Source organism: Poecile atricapillus, chromosome 2 (genome assembly GCF_030490865.1).
Source record: "Poecile atricapillus isolate bPoeAtr1 chromosome 2, bPoeAtr1.hap1, whole genome shotgun sequence".
In the NCBI taxonomy this organism is placed as follows: Eukaryota; Metazoa; Chordata; class Aves; order Passeriformes; family Paridae; genus Poecile; species Poecile atricapillus.
In genome coordinates this window covers 142,233,385-142,248,278 of record NC_081250.1, presented here as the reverse complement: position 1 = coordinate 142,248,278, position 14,894 = coordinate 142,233,385, and the positions used below count along the sequence as shown (strand labels likewise).

Here is a 14,894-nt window from a genome sequence, read left to right as displayed (position 1 = left end):
TTAGGAAGAAAGAGAATTTGTGTGTAGGATGCAAACCATGCCACTGTACCACTTGCTCTCTGAGCCAGGGAATAGCCATGGGTTGCTAGCACAGGCAGCTCTCAGAGGCACAGCTTTCCAGTGGCTGGATTTTGGCCCAACCAAATATATCAATTACTCTCAGGCTGAATAATATAGGCACCCCAAGGTCATACCAGTCCAAATCCATACAGGTGTCCATACAGGTGGAGGCATGAGTTCGTATCAGAAAGTTGGCTTCTCCAAGCCACCAGGTATGGGATGAACTTATTGAAAAAAATATATCTGTGGTACATCCTCTCCATACCATGCAGCCCAACCTGGTTTTTCCTACCCTGGTTTGATAACAGCTCCATTTAATGCAAAAGATAATAAAGTCCAGATATCTAAAGGAGAACTCTTTGGATAACCAAGCCAGAAGTTATTATTCACACGGGATTATGAAAATCAAAGACAAGTCTTGGATTTTAATTTTTTCTGAATTCTGTGTGGATTACCTCATCAACTAAGAATCTAATTTTATCTATAAAACTCTGAGTTTCACGAATCATGTCATCCAGTGGCATCTTCTTTTTCTGCTGCTCAATGATTCCCTTGGCATCACTGGACATTGCTTCCTGTAGTGAGGAAAGACAATATATTCTTTTCATCTGTTATGAAGTAGTTTGAACTGGAAGAGAAACAGTCTTTGATTCAAGTTGAAAAGAGAAGATGGGAGATACTTTGTTCAATGTTTCTTTGTCACAACAGAAACTGATTAACTGTTTGGAGCTGGACAACATAAAAATTGAATGTGTCCCATTTTGTCTTTGTCTGTATACTGCATGTATGAAAGTCCCAAAAAACATGTGATTGGCAACATGTGATTGTCGCCTTGTGATTGCCAAGGAACTACCAGTCCTTGATCTTGACAGAAGGCACAATCTTTTGTGGTACAAACAGTAAAAAAAGGTAATAAATATTCAGATGACTTCCACCCAGTTTGGTATCTTCTCACTGGTTCTCTGGAGGAGATTATTAGATCCAGGAATATCAAAGGCCAGACTTTACTAGTCTTGAAGTTCAGCACCACCACAGTCATTAGGTGCCTGGCAGCAGTGTAAATTTAGTGCTTTTCCACTGAATTCAGCATCATTCCATTTTAAGATGCATGGACAAGAAAAATAATCATTATTATAATGCTTTTTTGGTATTTAAAAACATCTTCTACTTCATTTTAGCATATCTGACAACTCTTTATTAACCACAGTAATATTTATTAAAATAAATGCTCATGGGTGCTATATTAATATGAATTACAAAGCATTCCCATATGATGCAATCAAATAGAAAATAAAATAGAAAAAAAAACCCAAACAGTGTGCTTTCAGTAATCATCACTGCATTAATGCTTATAGAAAATGAACAGCACATACCAGCTCTTGTTTGAACAGCATGAGCCTCTTTTTGTCCAAAGCAGTGTAGTTCAACCCTTTGGGCTTCTTTTCAGCAATGACCATGAATGCCCTAGGACACAGGAATAACAGGGTTTTTAAATCTGTTACTTTTTTAATGTGAGAACACTAATGTGCTAAAATACATTGGAGTGTTCTGTGTCTGCTGCAGTATGTGAACCAGAAGAAAAAGACACTGAAAATTTCGAAAATATTATGTACCTATAAGATTCAAAGAATAGAGCCCAAAACCTCTGCACCACACTTCACAGAAATGGGTTAATAATATCTAGAAATAAGGGGTTATATCTATTTTGAGCCAAATCATGTCATTTGATACAGAGCCCACTGGATCTATACCAATATGTGGCATCCTTTGTTTTTACATTAACCTCCATTGGTTTTTGTTTTGTTTTTTTTTTACAGTGTATCTATTACTCACTTCATTTAATCCTATGTATCACATATATAACATCTTTTTGGAGTTCTGAGAGCCGAAATAATATGGCAATGATTGGCAGTCATCTATTGTCAATACTGAATATGGAAAATAACAATAAATATTTTCTCTGTCTAAATTGAAACTGCAATTTGGGAAGGTCTTTGCTTTTATAACAAAATAAATAAAATATGTATCTCAGTAGGTTCACTATACTTTTCTAAAATTATCACCAGTTTCCTTGTCTGGTCTTGAATTTGTAGCCAACATTAAATTTGATTTTCTGTATGCATCTAATAAATGTTATTACCTGCTTTGATTGATAAAACCATTTAGGGTCTTCTTCATTTTCTCCTCAGCTGCAGTCTCTGAAACCTTGATCAAGTCCTTTACTTGCTCTAATGATTCTTCCTATGAAAAACACATGAGAAAGCCATTATGCACAGGAGGGCACTTTGTCATTCTGTCGGTGTAACAGTACCATTTATGACTAGCAGGAATGAGGGAGGCGATTTTATGGCCTCCCAGAAAGAACCTTTGATATATCACTATACTTGAAGTGCACAGAGAAAAGACTTCAGCAGCATGATATATTTTGACCTTTTCCCAGTCTTTCTAATTACTTTTCCAAGCTATTACTGCTTGGAGCAACTTTGTATTCTTACTTCTTTGAGAAAGATCAATAATTTGGAAACATTATCCTCTAGGTAGGAGAAAAAAAATAGTTCTTCTTGGTTCTGTTTCTAAGCCTCCTGCTTAACTTCAGCAAGTTGCTGGAGTTAACATCTTAAACTTCAGTGGTCACTTGAATCCATGTGTAAGGCCCATCACAAAACCTACTGTTACCCAGGAGGAATGGAGTCTGTTCTTAAAAACTAAAATAAATATCTGGATTTTCAGCAAGGACTGTGAGTGTTTGGGTGTGCTGACAAACATCTCTCCACATACATATGTTCAGATGTTTAATATTCAAATACCTGAGCTCAAAAGGTTTGGTTATAAGTCAGTCTTCTCCTGATACAACCTTGCATCAGTATGACTTCAGCATTGTTGCTCATGAGATTAATAGAGATAAATGAGGGATGAATCAGACTCTTAATCCAATTGCTCCACATTAAAATATTCAACACTAGGAGTCACTTTAAAAAAAAAAAAAAACAAACAACAAAACCTACTTTCTTGGGACCACTGATAGTAAGCTTTAAACAAAGGCAGAAAAAAACCACATTATGGGAAAACACTGTGACTAGGACATCAGAGTGACTGCCCATGAGATGATATACCATTCTGTCTCTATCAATGTTTTAGGAAAACTAAGAGCAAATATTGTCCTTTAATGAGTGCCCAGTATAAACATATGGCAAGAAGGCATTAGAGGAAGAGCCGTAGGAGACAAAATTACTCTGTATCGCATAATTTAATTGTTTGAATGTTTTTACCATGAATAAAACATTGCTGAGGAAGGAAGGCAGACCTATAGCCAAAAAAAATAGTTGTGGTTGGGAATACTTGAGCAGCTCTAACAGTTCAAAGCAATTTGGTGGAAAGAAAAAGGAAAATGCTTTTATCAGCTACTTTCTCACAAAACGAACAAGGAATGCAGCTGGGGGAAATGCTGAAGGACTGATTTAGGAAGCATGGCCTCTCACTGCTATATTTTGCTGAATACATGAACCTGGGAGGATGGTTGCCCCTTACCAGGTGATCTGCCATTTTCTCAAGAGTGTTGGAAGAGTACAGCCGGAAGGTTTGGTTGCCCCAGTAGCTCCTTACACAGATACAGGGCTTCCTCTCATCATATGGCAGGTACTGGTAGTTCCTGTGAAAACAAGGTAGGGAGCAGATCATGAAGGTGACAGAGCAGTTCAAGAGGGGGAAGAGCAAAGACAAGTCCTTTGGGGCTCTCACAGCATAGAAAACTGTAGACACAACAGGATGTGTGCTCATGTGCTAACAAGTAAATCTTGGAAAGGGCAAACACAAAAATCACTTATTCTTCCTGTGAGATCCCTGAAGAGAAAAAACAAAGTCAATGGATCTAATTTCAGTGCTTTCCAGGGAGGGAGAAAAGCCAGACAAAAAGGCATGCAGGGAAGCTCTGAAATACTATTAATGGTGGTAAACTACAAGGGAAAAAGGAGCAAAGATTAATACACACTGCACAGTGGAAGAGGCATGGCAGAGTCTTAATACCACATTACTTTCACAAGAAGACCTTTCTCAGAGGTTGTGGAGACTGACATTCCCTGGCAGAAACTGATCTGCAAAGCCTGCTTAGTAAAAGTAATATCAAGCTCATAATAACTCAGTGATAAAATGCATCCACCACTCTTGCTTCTAGCACTTCTGATCTTAAGTCCAAGTTTTCATATTGACTCTTCTTGTAACTCTGCTTTCTTTGTGTGTTCAGCTGCATGAGTGACTTGCACTGAAAAAAGTGAGCAGGAGGCCAGCATAACTGGAGTCTGCAGACCTGCCACAAAGCTGATGTTTTGATTTAATCTGTAATAGGTACTATGTCAAGTCCATGTACCTGATAAGCACATTGTCTTCCTTTATATAAATAATACAGCCTTATGAAACTTAATTGCTCGGCCACACTGGATTTAAAAATAGAGGCCTCCTCATTTTCCTTACCAGTAGTGGGACAGTGGAGATCTTTTTAATGTGTATGAACCACTGCAAACCACTTCATGTTCTTCTGGCCATGGCTCTAATGGCCTTAGGTAGTCTCAGTGATTTCAGACAGAACTGGCCACAGGTGTTAGATCACCAAGCCAAGACCATGGACACCAAATCACTTTTTGCTCTTGAGTGTCATACCAATGACTCCAAACTTCCACACATCCCTAAGAGGGGATCATCATAAACCTTTATGAGTTAATTCTTCCATTTAAAAAGATTAATATCTTCTTTATAACTTCATTTTACTGCCCTATGTGATATTAAAAGAGAGAGCATTTTCCATTTACTTTCTCCTCCATAACCTACAACAAGGTGAGGATTACCCATTGAATTTGGTGCACAGCAGAGCTACACAGGCCTTGGGTGTTATTAATTTTGGTGCTTTCAGAAGAGAAAAAAACAGTTTAACCATCTCCCAGGGCCTGAACATCTTAATCTGAAATTCATAGAGTTTATGAGTCTTTTAATTGGATTTACTAAGAGTATATAGCCGCAAAAAAATTCAAAATGGAAAACTGAATTCTGTTATTCCCACTATTACAATTTTGAGGAATCACTTTTTCAGTTTTAGCTTAGCCTTAGTTTAAGTTTTGACATAAATGTGGAAAATTCCTGGCAGTTTCATGGTGTCTGCTTCAGAAGTCTTTAGAAGCTCTGCCTGCTCCTTTAATTAGTTAGTAGTTTTAATCTCCAAAATACATGCTTCATTTTGTTTTCCATTGTTCATTTATGAGTCTAAAATGCAGTTTATCTAACCTACTGGATATCCCAGTAAGTACTTATTAATACTAAAAATATCCAGTGGTGAGACCAACCAAGATGCCATTATGAGAAAATAGTGAAAAACTCATTAATTGTTATCTGTGGCTGACCAAATTGTTTTAAACAGCACAGGAGGGAACAAAATATGCAGCTTTCTACATAAATTTGAGGAAAAGGGATCTTTAATGAGAGAAAAGTTTATTAATACCGGACACAGCCAAGAAGAAAATAGCTGATTTGAAGAATGATTAATTCTTTTACAATGGTTCTTTAAATCTTAATTCTTGTGAAGGAAAAACTAAAAAATCCCAGTTTCTCTCAAATAAGATAACAACACTTGGCATGTACCCAAATTTGCAGTTCTGTTAACAAGGAGAGGCAACTGTCTTTCTTTCAATCACTGAGGGGTTTTCCCCCCTCTTTTTTTATTTGCTGCAAAACCAGAATTTTTACCATGATATTTTCATTCTTCTTTTCTTTCACTAGCTCTCATTTAATCTAAGTGAGCCATTGAGTGCAGAAATGAATAGAAGTGCTTTTTAAATTTAGCAACATCCAGAAACCAAACAGATCCAGGTTGATATTTTCCTCCTGGTCCTTACACTGTAGACTGCTTGGACTTCTAAAGCAAGAAATACCATCTAGTCTTGGCAGTCACCAATATCAGGGATTGTTCTACCTACCAAAACAACAAAGAAAATATTTCCTTTTAATTGCATCTTTCAAATGAATTAAACATTTAGAATTCTGTTTATAAGCAAGGTTATTTAGAAGAACTGTCCTGCATGTTTTCATCCATTGCTCTATTTTTTACTCACTGACTATTTCCTCCTACCTCTGTTACTACTTGCTGTAGTGTGTATCTGGGACCCTAAACCAGGGATGGCACTGGAGAAGTTGCATTTTGCTGTAGCTTTCCAATGTGCAGCTGGTGTAACACACAACATTTTCAGAAAGGGTTCAAGAGCCCATGAGGCCAAGATCACATGTATTTAAAATAGCTCAGAGCTTGCTTTCTTCAGCGAAGACAAGAAAATTTACTGTTGTGAAAGATGCAATTGAGAATGAGAACCTGAAAGCCTCCATTTCACACAAACTCTTTAATGCTGACAGGGCTCATCAATGAGTTCCACAGGATTATAAAATAAGAACCAGAGTCTTACATAATAAGGTTTTGAAAAACAGATCCTCACCTGTTCCCACCTGTGATCAGTGGCTTCTCAGGGGGTGTGGTAGATATCAGGGGTACTCCAAGGTCATGAGAAATGTCACCTTCCCCCTCATGCAGAAGGCTTTCTTCTGCTTCTCCATTATGTGTCTTCTTTTTCCCTCCAGTTCCTCCTGACACCCCATCAGTAATACTTCCAAAGTTACCTGGAGACCCAGGGAGATGTCTAACTTGGAGGTGGTAAACATGAATGAGGTTTTAAGAAAAGAAAATGGCCAGTCATATCAGTGGGAAAACTTGTTAATTTAGCTGTTTTAACCCCACAACCATTTATAAAGGTTGTGACAGGTTATGTTTGTCCCTGGAATGGACAACCTTCAGGTTCTAGAGGAGTGATGTGAACATCACTTACTGATGTGATCCTCTGATTTCTGGCCCCAGGACCTTCAGTTTTGGTAAAGAAATTCAGAAACCAAAACAATACTGTTGTTGATATTTCTATACTCAGGAGTCCTGGTATGGGATTGATTCACACAGAAAATCTATGTCTTCTTCACAATACATGGATGATCATTTCAAAGTTTGATCTCAGAAGTGATAAACTCTTTTTCAGACAAGTAAATTTTGCATCTTGGGATTGCAGAGTTAGTAATAACAATGCTTTGAGGCTCCAGCTTCAAGGCTAATGCCAGACAATTCCGCTAATGATACAATCATCTTCCCTAAAAGGATTTTGCCTTAAAGGGCAATTATCAGCACTGGGAAAGAGGTACATTCATCAAACTGATAATTACAGATTTAAAAAAAGACAGAGAGAAAACATTCTCTGCAGGAGAAGAATGTGCTGAATCACCCCATATAACATCCTGATCTGCCTTTTTGGTTCAGCCTTTCATGTAAATAATGACAACTTGCCAAGTTTGGGTCCAAATTTCAGCTGCACAGGTGGCTAATAGATATTTAGGTCCAGAATTCAGAGCCAGATTAATCTTTAGTATTAATTCTGACAAGAATCATTACCATTTCTTGCCCAACTATTTAAATTAGTTTCTTGTCATTCTCAGCTCAGCTTCCTGCTAAGTTTCAGCAGGAATCAGCATCACTCATTGATTCCCTGTTTTTCACAGCACCTCTCCCTGCACACAAAGCCTTACAGCTGAGCACAGCCATGGACATGAGCACAGAGACTGGAAGTGCCAGGGTGCTGCTGTGCACCTGGACCCTTGGTGGGTCTGGTAAGGAGATAACCAAATCCCTGCAAGGGAAATGAGACCATTCAGGATTCTCTCTTAAGAGAAAGTAGTTCTGCTTTGAAAATATGCATTCAATGCTCATGAAAATGTCCTTGTTTTCTCTTTAGTCATCTTCCAGGGATAATTTAGCTGCACAGTGTGGAGCTCATGGGGTATGGTCCTGCTTTCCCCTGGAAGAGGAAAGGTCTTACCAGGAGGATGTTAGGACAAGGTGGTGCCTGCAATTTGTGTCCTAGCTGTACATCACCCCCTGTCACACTCACAGACCCACAGGTAACTCAATGGAATTGGCCAAGACAATGGACAGTGATCATCCCCCATAAAGGGCTCCCTCACAGCCAGGGACAGACTGCAATGGACATCACAGAATGAGCTCTGCCTGAAGTAAATTATCTGAGTTTGATCTCCCAAGTGATGAAGAGGGTAAATACTGGCTACGTTGCTGTATGTACAGGAGGAGAGAATTTGTATTAAAATAGGACATTTGGGGAGTAAGAGAGATAGGGATCATTATGCCCAACTTGACTGTTATCCAGAGAAATGATAATCAGGGTTTAACTCAAATGTAAGCTCTACTCTGAAGCTGATTCCTGAGCCCTGAGACACCCCGGTCACGAACATCTATCATCCCCCTGCTCCTGAGGCTCCCTCTCTACTTTGGATAAGACCCTAACACACTTACCAACAGAAACCTCAAAGGTTATTGGCTTGTCCCCAAACTTCCTATCAATCATTGTGGCTTCAAAAAATGTCCCGAAGAGAAGGAATTCCTCAATTTTCTCTTCATAGATCTATTGGAGAAGAAGGAGGAAAATGTCAGCATTTGTTTTACCTTCTACTATTTTTTGCAGCACAAAGGGAAAGTGGAATAGTCTTTTGTTGAATTTTAAGGCTCTTCTAGGCTCTGTTTACATCTATTGGAGACCTAGCATCTGCTTCTGCCTGGCATGGATCTCAGTCAAGGAGGGCCAGCTAACACTTCTGATGCTCTTGGTCATTAACAAAACAAGATATTAACCCCAAGCCAAAGCTATTAACAAGCTATTAACCCCAAGCCAAGACTAAACTCGAAGGAGATATACTTTATAATTTGAGTTCTCCCCAAATTTACACCCCAACTGTCACGATCCTCCCATCCAAACCCTTCTCATTTCACAACGCCTGCAAACTGAGTCCCATTAGGCAAGATCAGCACTAGTTCTGCGATGTGAGTGAGGCAATGAATAAAACATCAGCTCCACATGAATATTTGTTTCCTTGACTTCTGCAAAGCAGAAACAGTTTTTGACACAGCCCATGATCTCTTCATTTTGGAAAACCTCTGCTATACACAGCAAAAGATCATGAGTCTTCAGTGAAATGATTAGCACCATAATATATCAAAGTCAACAGCTCAAACAGATTGCAGGTCCAGAGTAACTTTAGCTTTTTATACTTTTCCAGTATGAAACCCAGAGAAAAGAGTATCTAATAAAGCCAAGGCTCAGAGACTATGACACATGCATCTATCTCCTATTATAAAGAAAACAAATTTTAATATCTTCTTGCTGTTGGAATAGGCCAGTTAAGTTGTGCTGTGGGGATGGATAATTTGCCTCTGTTGTCTCAGAGGCTCTATGAAACACTTTTTGCATTATTGGTAATGTCTCCAGTTCCTGCTTTTCCTTTCAGAGAGCTGTAATACAATTACTGCCTACTGTAGCACGAAGTATTGCTGAATGTCAAAACCAAAAGAATATCAATTATCACTGTATCATGCTGTTGCCTTTTATTCATTCTCTATTTGAAACTGAGAAACAGAAGCTGGAAATAAATCCTTATTATTACTATTAATGTTTGTTGGTGGGTGTTACAGCAGGGTTTGTTTCTCTACCTGGGGTGTTTGGCCAGGCCCAAGACCACAGTGTCTGAGCTACTCATAATAATGAATTTCCTGCATATAAAGCAAAATTTATATGGAAATAAATGTCACCTCTATTAGTCATCAGAGAAGAACTGAGGGACAGTTCTTCTATATGAGTATATATGAGTATATATGAGTACTATATGAGTAAATAAAGTAACAGCAAAGTACAAGTTCACACAACTGGCTTGCAATTACCCGTGCCAGTTCTCTGCTAACACACTCCTTGACCCTCTCCAGCCAGCCCTCAGGCCAGAAATGCCAGGGCACAGGCCAAGGAAGTTGGCACTTCTCAAGGCTAGGCCTCAAGACCAAAGAACAATTGCTCCTCTCCTATTTACTTGTAGAGATGGAGTGGAAAGACCAAGAATCAGAACTAATAAAAGACACAAATATCTCAAGAAGTGCTTTGGAACTCCCACTACAACAAAACAAAGTTTTGATCAATGACATAGTCACAGAATCATCAAGGCTGAAAAAGTTTTCCAAGATCAAGTCTAAAGTTGACTGAACATGCCCACTAAACTATATCACAAAACACCACAGCTACTCATTTTTTGAACACTTCCTGCGATGATGATTCCAACTCTTCCCTGAGGAACCTGTTCCAAAGCTTAACCACTCTCCCAGTGAAGACATTTTTCCTAATATCCAACCTGAACCTCCCCTGGCACAACTCTTGGCCATTCCCCCTTGTCCTATTGCAAGTTGACTGGGAGATGAGGCCAACCCCTGCCTTGTCACAACCTCCTGTCAGGTAGTTGTAGTAGATATAGTGAAGTGGGAGGAAAATTGGTTATGAGAATATTTTTTCCTACTTATTGGGTTAAAAAATAAGCTTGCATATGAAGCAATTGCTGTTGCTCCCAGAGAGAGATGTGGCGGAGCTGAGAATCACAGCTCAAACATTGGCTCAGCTCCCAAGTCCACACACCCTGCCACAACTGCCCAACCTTCTCAAAGCACCACAGTGCAGATTTTCCCATGATGTAATCCTACAAAACAGGTGGAATTAGACAAACAACATCAGTTAACACTGGTTGAAACTGAGCACATGATTTTCATGTGCTCTTCTTCTAAAGGGATTATCAGCCTAGCACTAACACCACATTGGGAATGCAGTATTAAAGGAAGAGACTAAATCAGGCTAAACTGTATCTATCTCTCAACATTTGCACAGATTTTATGTCAATGATTCTCTATTGATTTCAATTGACAACTGTGCATTTTCTTGAATGAATGCAGGAAGTCAGGCTTTATAATTCCCAGCCGTCCACACTGTTTCTCTGTCCATTTGTAGATATTATGTCAGCTAAGTTTCTAGTAGGAACATGTGGATGCAGCTAGTGCAAAAGGGGTAATATGACAGGAAACTGAGTTTTATGAATACCAAATCCTACTCAAGAATTTTTTGAGTTACAGGTACACACTAATGCTCTATTCATGCTGTATTATTGTGGGGAGGCCCTAAGACTGTGAAAGCATGGAGAAACTGTAGGGAGAACAAAAAGCAGTATTATATGGCCTGACCCCAAATACACACACACATGTCATTCTTAGAGGTTTAGAGACACATGACAACCCATCTTTTAATATCATACTGACCTCTAAAGGTACATCAAATGGCTCAACTTCCACTTCAGTTGAGTTCATTTTGTCTGAAGGAGAAGCTGACTTTCGATCCTCTCCCGCTTTATCAGTTTTGTCTTTTCCTTTGAGTGCTTTGAAGTCTTTAGATGGCAATTTCATAATGCTTGAAAACTTTGACTCACGGGCTCCTCCTGAAAGTATCTCCACAGCAATCTCAAGGAAGAGACGTCCCCTGAAGGAGACCCCTTCTCCAAAACCTTCATTAAGCTCCTGGTGGTCATCAATGAGGCTGTGGTTCCTGGGTGAGCCATAGAGATTGATCCAGGCAGGCCCAAAAGTAGGCAAAAACCCTGAAGATAAAGTAACTTTTGTGGCTTTTCTGTTAGGTGTTAGCGTGTTCTCCTCACTGGCTATTCCAAGAAATCTTGACTCTAACACCCCAAAAGCAAAACCTGGACCCATTTCTGGGCAGTGGGGAATCACTTCACACAGAGTGCTGCGTTGCAGGGCAATTCTTAGACACCAAGGAACCTCTGCCAATACCCAACCAACTCTGCTGGGTTGGAGCTTTTTCTCAGAAGATGATGGTACCACATGTGCTGGGCAGGAGGTCTATTGCATCTCTTGAAAAAAGAGCTTGCTGCTGCAGACTAGACGGGGACATGACAGGAGTCAAACAGCCTCAGCCACTCAATTTATACAAAATTTTCTTTCGTATTCTGATTAAGGACTGAGATACACGTTTGAATTGGCAGGTTTAAGGAGTTACTGTGCCTTCACTGAGCTGTGATTACTGACCATGTTTCACATGTAGGTCACAAAACAAACGAGGCTACAAGGTAGTGAGCCTCTCCTCACACAGAGGATAACACACTAGTCCATGGTGCCTCCCTGGGTTGTGATAGAACCCAGCTGAGCCTTACCTAAACACTTCACTTCCAGTAGGTAGATCAAAACCACAAGTCCACTCTGCCTTTGATTTTTAGTTATTTTCAGTTTGTGGCTTCATTGCTTAACAGAAACTTACATGAACTATAAACTTACATCTGTCATCCCCAACAGATTAGTGTAGACTATTGCCACAGTCACAGAAATGGTACCAAATTATGCAGCAGCCCCTTAAAAGAACAATGTCAGACCCACCATGCACTGAGCATAATGTAATAAAATGTGAAATTAAACAGAAGGTGCTCAGAACCAGCACCTGAACTCTGGAATCCCTAAATTAGGATTAGCCAGTGCCAAGATCCCATGCAAGTAGATTTTACCTTAAAGGTATATTCTGGAATAGACATTTTCCCCTTTACCTTTGTCACCATCTTGTTCATTTGATATTTTCTTCAAATCAATGAAGTGGGTGGCTAAGGCCACGTCATTCATGCTGCCTTCATCCCAGACCTGGATTTTGACTCTTCGACAGAGTGGAGGGAACATTTCTTTGAAGATAATCTGTTCGTGCCACACTGGATCTGCACAGTTCTTTTGTACTGTTGTCCGGCCCTGAAATGAAAGTCCAGCAAATTTAATTCCAGAGGGGTCGAACTCTGGAGAATGGCAATGACTATGGCAGAAATTGCACTTAACCACATCTCTCTGGCCATTTTTAAAGTACAAATATCCTATCTTGAAAGCACTTTGGCTTTTCTATTAGCTTGTTCATTTTGCCCTCCATATCTATGAAAAGACCGCACTATGGCCAAAGAATTCTCACCTGCACATAGCACCTGCACATAGCAGTAATATAATCTAATTCTTCAGGACCCTTATCCACAAAATGTATTTGTAAAGCCAGAATTTGGCATTTCTGCTACAAACTGCGCATCTTCAGATGTTCTTTGAAACATCTGGGTAGTGGTGATGCAGTGCAATTTTTCTCATAAAAAATTAAATTCATTACAGATGCCGGGCTGTGTGTACCAATGGGATTACCTTAAATGAGGCAATTTATCTAGCATAAAAAAATTATTATTGTGTGTCATGTTCTGGACATATGCCTCTGTGCAAGAGGGGTAGGTCCTGGAGCTAGTCCTCCAAACCTAAGGAGATGACAGGACTGTATCACAGTCTGTACTGTCACTTGCTGTGGCAGGACTTACACTTTCACATTAAGTAGAGAGAACTGAGTCAGTTCTCAGAACCCTCAAACCCTCTCTATAAAACCATATTTTGCACACCAATGTGCAAACTCACATCAGTGACCCATTCTTGTCCTTTTCAGCCCTCCACTGAATCTGAAGGTGCCGCATGTGTTTGGCTGTTTTAACCCACAGTAGTACTTTGCAATTTGGATTCATGACAAAACATGCAATCAGCACCAAGAGCCTCATTCTCATGCCTGAAACATCTAAGAAGTACTAATTGGAGCTGTCCCTAAGGCTTCCTTGCACACAGAAAACGTTGCTAGCTTAAAATAGTTTCCATTTTGATCCTTTATTTATGTTTACACCAATAATCAAGACAGGCTCCCTGACACCGTTTCATGGTGCACCCCAGGGGAACCAGACCCTGGACCTCCTCTAGATGCCTCTTCCACCAGAGCCAGAAGCCTCTCTAAGCAGCAATCTGTCACACCGTGTTTGATGCTGAAGTTGCTCTAGGAACAGTGAAGCCAGGCAACACTGCCAGTCTGCTAAAATGCTTACTCCACCCACAGGAAAGCTGAGAGGGTCCCGAATTTCAGCAGAGTAATTCAGAAATCAATGCAATTGTCCCTAAACCCCTGATTGAACCACATTCACTGATTTCAGCCTTGCTTCCTTATTTCACTCAAGGGAGTCCAGAACATAGCACTTACCTTATACAGCACTGGGTAAATCACTGCCTTGTAACTCTATGTTTTAGCAACAGTGCTACAGAATTCTCTTTCCCCTCCTGCTTCCTGCCTCTAACCTACTGCTATGAGGCTGATGTTAGATCTGCTGGCCTTAAGGGTCTCCATGACTTTATTTCTGCATAATTTAAGAACTGAACATTTTCTGATGATCGAGATACATGCTTTACCTAATTTATGTAACCATAAGTTAAAGAAGACCAGCATAATCACCTGCCTGTGGCGAAGCTAATAGGAAAGAAGGCCTACTTTTGTGATCAAGAGGATCCCAATTACCATTTGACCTGCAAACATGACCACCACATAGGGATCCACAAGGTCCTTACTGTCGCCTATGAATGCTTTGGTGACATTGGCCATGATGCTAGAGTTCATCTTTGGAAGTCCTTCTGCTTTGTAAATTCTCACATAAAATCTGGCCCATGGTCTTTCAGATGGAAAGCCTTTGGGGATCAAGAGATTCCTGAAAGGAAAAGAGAAGCTGTTTTCTTAAAATTGAAAACTTGGACAATGAAGTGATATTTTTCCCAACAGCATTGTGACCTTGGGTTAGCATGCACCTAAAGGTGTATGAATTTGCTTTTTCATTTGAACCAAAAAAAAAATATTTTTGCCATAAGAAAATATATGGCATTACTCAGCAAACTTGTATATGTGATATAGAATCAGGTTCAGTTAGATGAGATTCTCAGGACCTTGTTCAGTAAATTCTGAATATCTTCAAGGACAGAGTTCCCATTCTCTTTGGGCCCCTGTTTCGCTTGACCATCTCCATGGTAAAAAAAATCTATTCTGAAATTTCATTATCTTACC

General features: G+C 39.7%; 1 protein-coding gene across 1 annotated transcript in view; it reads right to left on the bottom strand.

Annotated features, from left to right (window-relative positions):
- FER1L6 (fer-1 like family member 6) overlaps positions 1 to 14,894 on the bottom strand; it is a 66,314-nt gene that overhangs the window by 35,909 nt on the left and 15,511 nt on the right. The window contains exons 9-17 of the mRNA XM_058833748.1: positions 14,358 to 14,544; positions 12,559 to 12,751; positions 11,267 to 11,601; positions 8,441 to 8,549; positions 6,531 to 6,711; positions 3,589 to 3,709; positions 2,201 to 2,301; positions 1,434 to 1,524; positions 516 to 635 (exon numbers count right to left, since the gene is read on the bottom strand). Coding sequence (XP_058689731.1) covers positions 516 to 635; positions 1,434 to 1,524; positions 2,201 to 2,301; positions 3,589 to 3,709; positions 6,531 to 6,711; positions 8,441 to 8,549; positions 11,267 to 11,601; positions 12,559 to 12,751; positions 14,358 to 14,544 — 1,438 coding nt within the window. The remainder of the gene's footprint in view (positions 1 to 515; positions 636 to 1,433; positions 1,525 to 2,200; positions 2,302 to 3,588; positions 3,710 to 6,530; positions 6,712 to 8,440; positions 8,550 to 11,266; positions 11,602 to 12,558; positions 12,752 to 14,357; positions 14,545 to 14,894) is intronic.